The following is a 12,356-nucleotide window of genomic DNA, read 5'->3' as shown; positions in this document are numbered from 1 at the left end:
CAGCTGAAAAAATTTGAAGATGTCGAGCTGCAAGAATTGCTTGATGAGAATCCAGCTCAAACGCTTTTAGAGTTGTCGAAACAGTTAAATGTTACTCAAAAGGCCGTCTCAAAACGCTTGCATGCCATGGGAAAGATCCATAAGGAAGGGAGATGGCTATCACATGAGTTATCAAAAAGTGCCATTTCGAATCGTTTGACTATTGCGACTTCTTTGCTTGCCAGGCAAAGAAAAAAGAGTTTTTTGTGGCGCATCGTGACTGGCGATGAAAAATGGATTTATTTTGATAATCCCAAGCGGAAAAAATTATGTGTGGATCCCGGCCAACCATCCGCTTCAACGCCGAAGAGGAATATTCACGGGCATAAGACCTTGCTGTGCGTTTGGTGGGACCAGGAAGGTGTGCTGTATTACGAACTCTTGGGTCCAAATGAAACCGTTACAGCTGATCGCTACAAACAGCAACTATACCGATTGAGTGAGGAATTGATGCAAAAAAGATCATCCTTAGCCAACAATCGACGCAAAGTCCTTTTGTTGCATGATAACGCTCGACTGCATGTCGCGAAAAGCGTGAAGCAGGCACTTCTAGAGCTTGAATGGGAAGTTCTTCCGCATCCAGCGTACTCTCCAGACTTGGCATCGTTGGATTACCATCTGTTCCGATCGATGCAACACGCACTTACGGACACACACTTCTCCAAATCACAACGAAGTACAAAAATGGGTGGATGAATGGATCGCCTCGAAAGACACCGCGTTCTACCGTCGTGGGATTGCCCTGTTGCCAGAGAGATGGGAAAAAGTAGTAGAAAATGGAGGAAATTATTTTGATTAAGGCATTCATTCATCTTCCGTTCGAAACAAATCAATTTTGGAGACGAAAAAACGGCAGGAATTAAATTCAACACTTAATAAAATAAATTTTTTTATTTCTATATCCTGGAAGCGTACACGAAGGAAATGTCGCGTTTCTTTTTGTAGTATTCAAACTAGCAGTGACATATTAATAAGAAACAGGTATGCGAGTAGAAACTGGAAAGGGATATTGTAAAACAAATGTCATACAATTTTTTACCATTTAGTCTGGAAAAGTGTCATGACAAATATTCAATTTTTGTAAACATTTGTCAATGCGTCATATGAATCGGATGGAGATAGCAATGAGCTACGTTAGGCTACGTCTCATCAGTGTTCACTTTTTCCGTGTGTCAAAATGGTCGAGAGGGATGAGAGAGAGGAACCGTGGCAGACGGTACATTTCTATCTCTTTTCATTCAATGGTGTAATGGGAGAGAGAATGAGAGGGAGATTGGCCGTCTCCCACGGTCCCTCTCTCTCATTATTGTCGACCATATTTGATACATTACTTAGATACGGATCGCGCAGTCCATTCTCAGTCTTTGGGCGGAATCAAAAGTTTTCTCTCACTAGCGGAAGTGGAAAGTCACACCTATCAAACATTCGAGGGGACTTAACTTCTGATGATATTATCGCGAATGTACTACCTAATAGGTACGTTCCCTATTACCGCTTATAGCGCAGTAAGCATTATTGTGTTTCTTTAATATATGATGGATAAGGATGAAATAATGCTTATAACGTGTGAGCGTAAAAACGAAACTTACCCTAAATGTATTGACCAATCATAATAAAGAATCAATTATAGTGCTAATTTACTCGGCTGCGTCTCCGGAATATAATTTAATTTTAATATTGTGTGTGTGGATGTACGTGCTGACTTATTTTTGTATGTGTGACTATATTACTCATGTATGTACTTCATATTATAAGTCGAGAGACATGAATTATATTAAATCAACTGATATATAGAGCATTAATAATTTATTCTTGCCTCGATTATTGAATTATCGCCATAATATTCTTATGATAAAGTTCTACGGAAAAACCTCTTGACATAAATATAGATAGATGTAAAGATAATTAACAATGACAAAAATCTAAAAACTAATATATAGTTATATACTCCTTTAAATTAATAAAAATAATAATTACAATGTAAAAAAGGCTATAGGAGTCAACGCTGGTTATAAAACATCGTGAGAATTATGAGCACTGTGGGCGTGAATTGGAGCAGCCTATGTATGTACGCGCTGGTGAACATTTATCATAAATACTCAGAATTTAGAAATATTCGGAAAGTTTACATCTTCTCTCAGAATTTTTCGTACAAGTGAATTCTGAAATTTCTCATCCTATAATTTTTAAAAAATATTTAAAAATTTTTAGATTTTATAACATTTCGTTCGAAATTAGACTTACCAAAAATCTGAAAAATCTTAGGATATTTCATAATTAACATTAAAATGCTCTTTAGAGCTAATAAAGCTCTATTTTCCTTCTTAAAATGCATTTCTATAAATTGCTCTATAATTTCTTTTTACTTATGTATTCATCTTATTTGTAGCCAAAAATGCTAGTCTCGCATTCAGATCTCTTGTAATATTTTTTAATTTGTCCGAAATTGAAGATATGTATAAGAGAATAAACCAAGATTTTTTATTTTTAGAATCATTAACAATATTCCGTTTACTAATTTTTTTTTATTGATTAACAATGATTGACGAGCGATAATTGTCTTAAATATGATCATTGACGATGATCATTGACTGATAAGGTCTGTAATAAGGTCGAAGATAAAACATAAAATTTCAATAAAAATACAAAAATAAGTAGCAATAAATGATATTTTATTCTAATACACACAAACATGCACACACAATTGGTCCGTAATTAGACTGTCTTGTAGTTAATCCTAAAATACGAATGAGGATGAGTGATCCAATGGCATGGCATCTTTCTCCGGCGAGAATAAGATTGTGAAATAATATCGCTTGTCAGATAGGTTACGGAATCGACATATCCAGATAACATCGATGAAGAAATACGTTTTCACAATTTTTCATTCGTATGTCGAATTCCTTCTTAAAACCATGTACAATCTTTACATATGTTCTGATATTCCCATTTTTTAAACATGTTCCTCTCTGATGTACATATCAGGATCCCTCATTTTTGTTGAACACTTGTTCCAGTTCATGAGAAACAAAGTTCCTTATTTTCGTTCTTGTTCAGCGGAATCGCCGGTTTGATCTGCCTCAATCAAATCCAGAATTCGGTTTCTCCTACAAAAATAGAGTATAAAAATGTTAAAAAATGTGATATAATTTATATGTATTTTTATACGAAAATTTCGTAATGTATAATATATCATTTCCTTGAAGAAGAAATTACATGAACGCTACTTTGTCATTAAAATTAGTTTATCTTGTAACATAAAATCTAATTACAATTACAAATTGTTTTAATGGTTAGAAATACATTCACGTTGATTTTCTTAAGGACAGCAAGAGAATAAAAGGATAAACTTCCGAAAATGTCAAACGCCTAATTTTCATAAATTTTAGCAGAAACACTCTAAATGACGTCAAATATGAATACCCTTAAATGAATTTTCACTGACAAGAAAGTTTAATGCCAAAAATATTTAAATAAAGTTATATACTACCTAAATGGATTGCTGTTACATAGCTCACTGTAAATTACTTTGATATTGGTCTTGACTTCGAATGTCTTGAATAACATCTGTCAAGATCAAAGCCATTAGAGGTTGTACCTCTTATTTTCATTTTTACGTAAAAATAAATTTTTAGTGCAAAAATGAAAATAAGAGGAATAATCTTCAATTGCGTAATGCTAATGCCGGCGGTAATACTGTAATACTGTAACTGTAATACTGTAACTTTCGAGCCTTATAATTCGAAAAGTACTCAATGAAAAATAATTTTATTATAGCGTTTTGAAAAGCTCTCGGTATCAGCTATTAGGTACTGGAATAAAAAGTTAGGTGTTTCATTTAAAGAAATCGACGTGACTTTGACCTGACATTGGCGACGTCACCTAAGGTTAAACTGATAAGATTAGTAAATAGATTATTTTAAATTTTATAACTTTTATCTGAGTATTTTTACGATTGGACCTGATCCTGCGAAGATAAAGGGGTGTACAAGTGGTCTGAAACCCGGTATAAACCGAGATAAACATGTAATATACTAAAAATAATAAGTACAATACAAATTTCTATAACTCTATTCAAACATTTTTGGCATTCAACCTTCTTGTCGGTGAAAATCCATTTAAGGGCGTTCATTTGACATCATTTAGAATGTTTCTGCTATGAATTCATGAAAATCGGGCGTTTAACTTTTTCGGAAGTTCATCCGAATAAAATAATTAAAAATTTTTATTGTTATAATCAGAGCTGGGATTAGATACTTCAGTAATAAGGCAAAAAAATGCGATCCCTCAGAAATAAAAAAAAATATTTTCTTTACGGTGTGAAAAATATAATAAAAAATAACATTATTCATTGATACTTAATATTAATTTAATAACGTTATTTAATAAGAACATAGTCAAATGTATAAAATTATACGGTACAAACATGCAGGTTACGTATACATGTATGTTATAAGCAAAAACATAGTTACTAAAATCAAAGTATATGTGTATATTGTATAGTATTTATAACAGATAATATTAATTATCGTAAAAATTCATGGAAAATGTTTTTCATTTAAAGTAATATTTTTCGTGCTGCGATAGTCACAAAATTCATATCCTTATATGTATTTCGTTTGCTTGTAATACACAACGAATAGATAAGTATGATCATCGTTGATAGCAAATAAATTAAAACAGAAATTTATTGCCATTTTTGCATCCTTCCAAATTTTTTATACGAGGCAAATGCCTTGATCGCCACAACTCAATTCCAGGTCTGGTTATAACTTAGCTTTCAAACAGGAAAACAAAACCAGGCAAAATAATCATACGTGATAATCATGCGACGACGAAGATTTAAGTTTGTTTAGATTAGTCCTTCTAATCTTCCGGAGCCACAGATTAATATTGTGGAATGTCATTCCCATCTTCTGGGCCAATTCTTCCATTTTATTTCTTCTAGGATATGGTGTTTCTTTAAGCACCAGTGCTAACTCGTTCATCTGATCATCCGTGAGTTTCCTTTTTCTGCGCGACGCTGTTTTCACCGGCTTTGTTTTTTTCATTTCGCTTTTGCAATAGGAATGTTCGATCTTGATTCGACCTTTCAAAAGATCGATCTTTTGAACACAAAAAATCAGATTTTTTAATCAATCTCCTTCTTTGCACTTTTATTGTAAATCGCTTGTTTTAGCAGTGAATCGATCTCCGATTTTTCTCGATAGGAGCACATTCGAAAACACTACCCAAATGCCTAATTACGCAGTAGAACTTAAGCAATACGAATTGGCCTATTTACAATAGAAACCATAAGATCTTAACATAAGTAATAGCAAATGCAATATGTTAATTTCTTTACTGTTTACATCTTGCTGCTTAAGTTTTTCTGCCATGGCTCTTACCCAGTAAGCAAAAAACATAAGATCAACACTTTGAAATATTGATTTTATATGAATTTCATCAACATTTTCGTCTAATTATTTTATAAATATGATTATAATATTATCTAATAATATGGTATTTCCGTACCATTAAACGTATCAACATTATAGAAAATAACCTCTAATAGTTTCCTCTACTAGCCTGCTCGCCGAGTGATTGAATGCGATTGGATCTATAAGTAACACCAATTTTGCTCGGCAAGCAGACTAGTCGCTTTATTGACTTGAACGCGCGCATTATTTCTTGCCAACTTTGATTTTACTGCATAAATAGATTTTTCCAGATCGATCTTTAAGAAATCGTTCTTTTTAATGCAATCTATGATGAATCCATATTGCTGCAATCCGAGATCGATTCAAAGATTGATTTTCAATAAACGAATCGCACATTCCTATTTTGTAATCGGATTCAGAACCCACCTTTTCCTGCAAAAAAAGCATATTAAAAATAATAAAAAATTATACTAGTGTTTATTTATATATATTAAAATCTCGTACTATACAATATTTATCGTTAAAAAAGAAATTATATAAATGTTAAACTCTGCTCTCTACCGTTTAATTTAATTTATGTTGTGTGTGACACAAGATTTAATAACAATTACAATCTCTCTTAATGATTAGTAATATCGTTGCTTTTCGACGGCAAATAAATAAAATAATTTAGGCGTCAAGTGGCTTGCCGCTCGGTGCGATTGACTCGCGATCTGTAGATCCCACCGCGTGTATTTATTGTTGTATATAGCAGAAATAAGACGTTATTTTTTTGTAATTTTGGTCAATAATTTTTGTAAGGATCAGTGATCACCACCTAAGATCTATTGAAAGTCACTCATGGCCATGACCTTGACGACATAGTCAAAGTTGAGGTCATCGACGCGGTGTTCCGTATTTCAAGTAATTACCCGATTATATCTTCTAGCATTCTTGAACCATACATTAATACTGTGAAATGGCACTTCCATCTTCAGAGATAGTTTTTCCATTTTATTTCTTTTAAGATATGGATTTTTCTCAAACACCTGCATTAACTCATTCCGTTCATCATCCGTGAATGTCTTGCGCGACAAGTTTGTTTTCAACAGTTTTATCGTTCCGTTTCTGTAATTGAAGTTAGAATGCACTGTTCCCTACAACAAAAACACATAAAAAATAAAAATGAAATTATACTGGTACATATACAGGATGTCTCATAAGTTTTGAGAAAGCGTTCGTAAGCAGATAGAGCGGACTAAATTGAATCGAAAAGTCCTTTACCATTTTACAATTTTCGCAATAGTTATAACAAGATATTAATTACTAAAAATCGTAAAAAATTAATTACTATAAAATGGTTTTCAATAATTTTGTACTCTCTCTCAAATACTATCAACTTTACAAAAAAACAGCAAGAAACAAAAATTGTTTATTTTCTTTTCATACAGTTCTGAGAATTTTTTCAGAATTTTTTAATACCGCATTTTTTCATGTTGGTAAAACTAGTTGCTAATAAGAAAACGCAGTACTAAAAGGTTGATACGAAATTCTGAAAAAATTCTTATAGCTCTTCTTATAGCTCTATAAGAAGAAAATAAACAATTTTTGTCTCTTGCCGTTTTTTTGTGAAGTTGATAGTACTTAAGTAAAACATTATTAAAGACCAATATTCGGCGATATTTAGTAATTAATATCTTGTTAATTATTGCGAAAATTGCAAAATGACAGGACTTTTCGACTCAGTTTAGTCCGCTCTACCTGCTCACGAGCGGTTTGTCAAAACTTACCAGATACCCTGTATATGCGAATTTCATAATATACAGTCACTTTTATTGGAAAAGAAATTGTATATATACTGAACACTACTCTATCGTCTAACTTAATTTATATTGTGGTATAAGATTTAATCACAATTATAGTCTTTTAATGATTAAAAATATCGTTGGTTTTCTGAATGTCGCCAAGAAAATAAAATAATCACAAAAATTTTATTGTTATAACCAGAGTCGGGATTAGTCGTTTCGGCACCAAGGCAAAAGAAAAACATGCACCTTCTCAATAACAAAAAATATTTCTTTTACGACGTGTAAAATATTATAATAAAATAAAAATAATATTAATTTAATACTAAGATTGTTTAATAAGAATATAATCACATGTATAAGTATCATGTTGTGTTAAAAACGAACAAAATATAGTTATTAAAGTCACGGTAAAATCAGAGTATGTATGTATACTGTATCGTATCACTTATACACAATAGATAATATTAATTATCATAAAAATTCATAGAAAATGTATTTTTCATTTAAAGTAATACTTCTCTTGTTTTGATAGCTACAAAATTGACAATTTAATCAACATTTGTATGTATTTTGTTCTTATTTAGTACATAACAAGCGTTTAATGACAGATAAAGTATAGTTACTAACCGTTACTAACGACTAAATTAAAACAGAAAAATATTGTCATCTTTGTGTATTCCAAAATTTTTTACATTTACGCAAGTGCCTCGTTCGTCACAAACTATTCACGGGTCTGATTATAACAATTAGTTTTCAAAACAGTGAAACAAATCATACGTCATGATCATCACGTGTTAATGGAGGCGTAATTTTGTCCCGTTTAAATTGTCTAATACGTGCAAACCAAGATGTGATCTTGTAAAATGGCATTCCCCATCTCTGGGCTAGTTCTTCCATTTTATTTTTACTAGGATATGGAGTTTCCTCAAATACTCGTACTAACTCGCTCCGTTGAACATCCGTAAATGTCTTTTGGCTGTCCCACATTATTTTTGTTTCGCTTCTGCGATCGGAATTCACATTTTCCTACACAAAGTACATTGAAAATAAATGAAATTATAATATACAGAGTGCTCCAGAACAACTCAGGTGTCACTGAAGAGACGTATTTTTGACCAAATTCTAATAACGTTTTCGACCCGAGCGAATTTACTCCCATTTGGATAATGTTCTACTATTAGTTGACGTTACATATTCCACCAATAGGAGAGCATACGTCATTAATCCAACCTAGATTGGTGCAAATCCGCTCGGGTCGAATACGCTATAAAGTGATTTTTCCTTTACGAAAATTTTGTTTGAAGCTTAGTTTCCAAATCACAAAAAGAAATAGTTAGCGTATCACGGGTCGCGTATAAGAGACGGGCAGGAGCGGCGCTTTACGCACGGGACGCAAATTGATCGGTGCATTCACACGTTTATAAAAACATGTTCCAAGACCTTGGGTTGTTAGGGTAAGGTCACTTTGAATTTTTTTAATGGAACCCCTCATTTTCCATTACATATTCAAGTCATGACCCTGAACAACATTCAAGATAAGGCTTGAATCTCTCTCTCTCTCTCTCTCTCTCTCTCTCTCTCTCTCTCTCTCTCTCTCTCTCTCTCTCGCCGGCATTAACATTGCAACGCGTTAATAGCGAAAAAATTAGAACAGAAATTTATGTTGCCATTTTGCATCCTTCCAAATTTTTTACATGAGGCAAGTGTCTTGTTCGCCACAACTAATTCTGGGTCTAGTTATAACTATTAGTTTTCAAATCACATCAGCATAATATAATCGGGCAAAAAAATCATACGTGATGATCATATGACGACGAAGGCATATGTTTGTACGGATTATATGTCCTACTATTTTGGAACCATTTTGTAATACTGTGAAAAGACGCTTTCATTTTCAGGGCTAGTTCTTCCATTTTATCTCTTGTAGGATATGGAGTTTCCTCAAATACCCGTATTAACTCTTTCCGTTCATTAGCAGTGAATCTCTTTCTACGCAATGTTGTTTTCAGTGGGTTTTTCTTTCCACTTTTGAAAACGGATTCAGGACACACTGTTTCCTACAACAAAAGTACATTAAAAATAAAAAAAGAAATTATACTAGTACATATTTATATATATTAGAATCTCGTAATATACAATATAATCCTTTATTGAAAAAGAAATTGCATAAGCATAAAACGCTGCTCTCATCTAACTTAATTTATGTTATGGCATAAGATCTAATCACAATTACAATTTCTTTTAATAATTAGACATATCATTGAACGCGGCAAAAGAATAAATTAAAAAAATTGTGTTGACACAACCAGAGACAGGATTAGACCTTTCGGCGCCTAGGCAAAAAAAAAACATTCACCTTCTCTCAGCAATAAAAAAATATTTCTTTTACGAGGTATAAAATATAATACTTAAAATAAAAAATATTATTAATTCTAGAATTGGAAAGAGATGAGAAATAAGTTGAACCTCGATTAATGTCCAATTTCTTCACTTCCAGATAAGTTGCGGATAACCTTATCCAGGAGATATCTCCATTCACTCCATTGTATTCTGGGAGATATCTCTTGGATAAAGTTATCTAGAGGTGAAGAAATTGGGCATAAGAGTTAACCGTGAGTTGTGAAACTGGGCCTTAGCTTTCAAATAGCAAAACACAATCGCATAAACGATCATACTTGACGATCACACGTCGACGAAAACATAAGTTGTTTGTTCCGTTGATTTCTTCTATTATTCCGGAACCATGTACTAATATTGGGAGATGACACTCCCATCTTTTGTGCTATCTCTGCCATTTTTATTTTACCAGGATATCGAGTTTCCTCTAATATCCGTATTAATTCGTCCCGTTGCCCAACTGTGAACCTCTTGCCGCGCGGCACTATTTTCTGCGATTGCGGCTCTTTGTTTTTGTTTTCGCATTCGAATTCAGAACTCACTATTTTCTACAACAAAACCACATTAAAAATAAAAAAATTATAATTATATATATATATATATATGTGTATATATATAATTATAAATATTAGTCTCGTAATAAACAATATCTGTCATTGAAAAAAAAATTGTATAAATATTGAATGCTGCTCCACCGCCCAACTTAATTTATACTGTGACGCAAGATCTAACTACAATCACAATCTCTTTTAATAATTGAAAATATCGTTAATTTTCTGAAGCAAGAAAATAAAATAATTACAAGAATTTTATTATTATATTTTATATGGTGAAAAAGGTGCGCAACGACACAAACAACTGTCGGTAGGCATGTAAAGATAGTTACAGAATCGCGCCCCAGGACCGAATAGACGTTTTGACGCCGCAGAAAAAAAAGGATCATATACCTCTTTAGTAACAAAAAATATTTCATGTAGAAATGTAAAATATAATAAAAAATATTAATTAGTGTATTTAATATTTAATATTAATTTAGTACTAATAATATTTAATTAATAGGAACATAATCACATGTATAAATATACGTTACAAGCAAGTAAGTAACTTATATATGTATGTTACTAACGAACAAAGCATAGTTACTGAAGTCACAGTAAAATCTGCAGTTTCTATACGTATTGTATAGTGTATAACATTTATATGTATAACAGATAATATTAGTTGTCAAAAAAATTCATAGAAAATGTATTTTTCATTTAAAGTAATCTTCGTGTTTTGATAGTCACATCAAAAATCTTTTATCAAGATTTATATCTCTACATATTTTGTTTATATCTGTATATATTTCGTTTTCATGTAATAGATACACGCAACGAGGGTTCAATGGCAGGAAAGTATAGTCACTGCGTTGATAGCAAATGAATTAAATCAGAAATTTATGTTGCCCTTTTTGCATTCTTTCAAATTTTTTACATATAGCAAGTGCTTCGTTCGTCACAGTGTCTAGTTTTCGGTCTGGTTATAACTATTAGTTTTCAAACAGCAAAACAAAATTGCATAAAATGGTCATACTTGATTTTTATGCGTCGACGAAGACTTAGCTTGGCCCTTTTTATTCCTAGGTTTAGTTCTTCTAATATTCCGGAACCACATACTAATTTTTTGGAATGACACTCCCATCCTTTCGGCTAGTTCCATCAATTTTCTTCTATCAGGATATCGAGTTTCCCTTAATACTTGCATTAACTCGTTCCGCTGATTAACCGTAAATTGCCTACAGCACATCACTATTTTCAACGGTTTTTCCTTTTTGCTTTTGTAATCAGATTTAAAACCCTTTGTTTCCTATAACGAAAACATTAACAATAGAAAAGATATTATACTAGTATATATATTACGAACGAATAAAACATAATTGCTAAAATCACAGCAAAATTAGAGTGTATATATGTATTATATATAGTATGTAGTTTATAAATAATTAATTATTGTATAAATTCATGGAAATTGTATTTTTCATTTAATATTGTACTTTTCATGATTTAATAACCACAAAATTGTCAATTATTATATCAACATTTATATTCTTACATATATTTCGTTTTTATTTAATACACAACGAGCGCTCAACAAAAGAGGTAGGTAAGTATAGTAGGACTCGGTAAAATAACTGATACGATCTATATAAAATATAAAATAAATTCCAGAAACTTATTTTAAATATAAAATCTTAGGAGTCGATAAAAGAGTGATACGACTTATTCGAAATAATAAATATAAAATAGGTTCCAAAAATTTATGTAAAATATTAAATAAGAAATACGTCGCAAAAAAATTATTAAAAATATAAAATACTTGTTTTTTTATTTTAAATAAGTTTTTGAAGAATATTCTTATTTTAAATAAGAAATTGTTTTCGAAAATTGATTTAAAATAAATCATCTTATATTTAAAAGAAGTTCTTGAAATCTATTTTTTATTTTAAGTAAAAAGTACATTTCAAAAATTAACTGAAAATATAAAATAAGAAATATATATTTTAAATAAACGTTTTAAATAGGAAATACAAAAATATTTTAATAACTTTGTTTATTTTGATATATGAACATATATTTGAGTATACATTTATAAGTTTATAACATTTCAGATTTTACCATTTCAGTTTTTTTATAACTATAGCCTCTAATTAATGTTATTATAGTTATACTTAGTA

At 31.4% G+C, this 12,356-nt stretch overlaps 2 protein-coding genes across 3 annotated transcripts in view; one reads left to right on the top strand and one right to left on the bottom strand.

Annotated features, from left to right (window-relative positions):
- The window catches only part of LOC108761531 (methionine aminopeptidase 1D, chloroplastic/mitochondrial), a 23,134-nt gene that overhangs the window by 4,185 nt on the left and 6,593 nt on the right, over positions 1-12,356 (top strand). The gene's annotated exons all lie outside the window — the stretch shown is intronic.
- LOC108761530 (uncharacterized) overlaps positions 2,745-12,356 on the bottom strand; it is a 12,877-nt gene continuing 3,265 nt past the window's right edge. For both annotated transcript variants that reach the window (XM_018508134.1, XM_018508133.1), the window contains exons 3-9: positions 11,216-11,488; positions 9,922-10,191; positions 9,043-9,303; positions 8,024-8,272; positions 6,370-6,595; positions 4,857-5,149; positions 2,745-3,146 (exon numbers count right to left, since the gene is read on the bottom strand). In XM_018508134.1, coding sequence (XP_018363636.1) covers positions 3,120-3,146; positions 4,857-5,149; positions 6,370-6,595; positions 8,024-8,272; positions 9,043-9,303; positions 9,922-10,191; positions 11,216-11,488 — 1,599 coding nt within the window. In that variant the 3' untranslated portion in view covers positions 2,745-3,119. The remainder of the gene's footprint in view (positions 3,147-4,856; positions 5,150-6,369; positions 6,596-8,023; positions 8,273-9,042; positions 9,304-9,921; positions 10,192-11,215; positions 11,489-12,356) is intronic.

The sequence above is a fragment of the Trachymyrmex cornetzi genome, unplaced genomic scaffold, assembly GCF_001594075.2.
Source record: "Trachymyrmex cornetzi isolate Tcor2-1 unplaced genomic scaffold, Tcor1.1 scaffold25, whole genome shotgun sequence".
NCBI lineage: Eukaryota > Metazoa > Arthropoda > Insecta > Hymenoptera > Formicidae > Trachymyrmex > Trachymyrmex cornetzi.
Note: the sequence above shows the minus strand (reverse complement) of the source record. Positions and strands in the feature narration are given on the sequence as shown.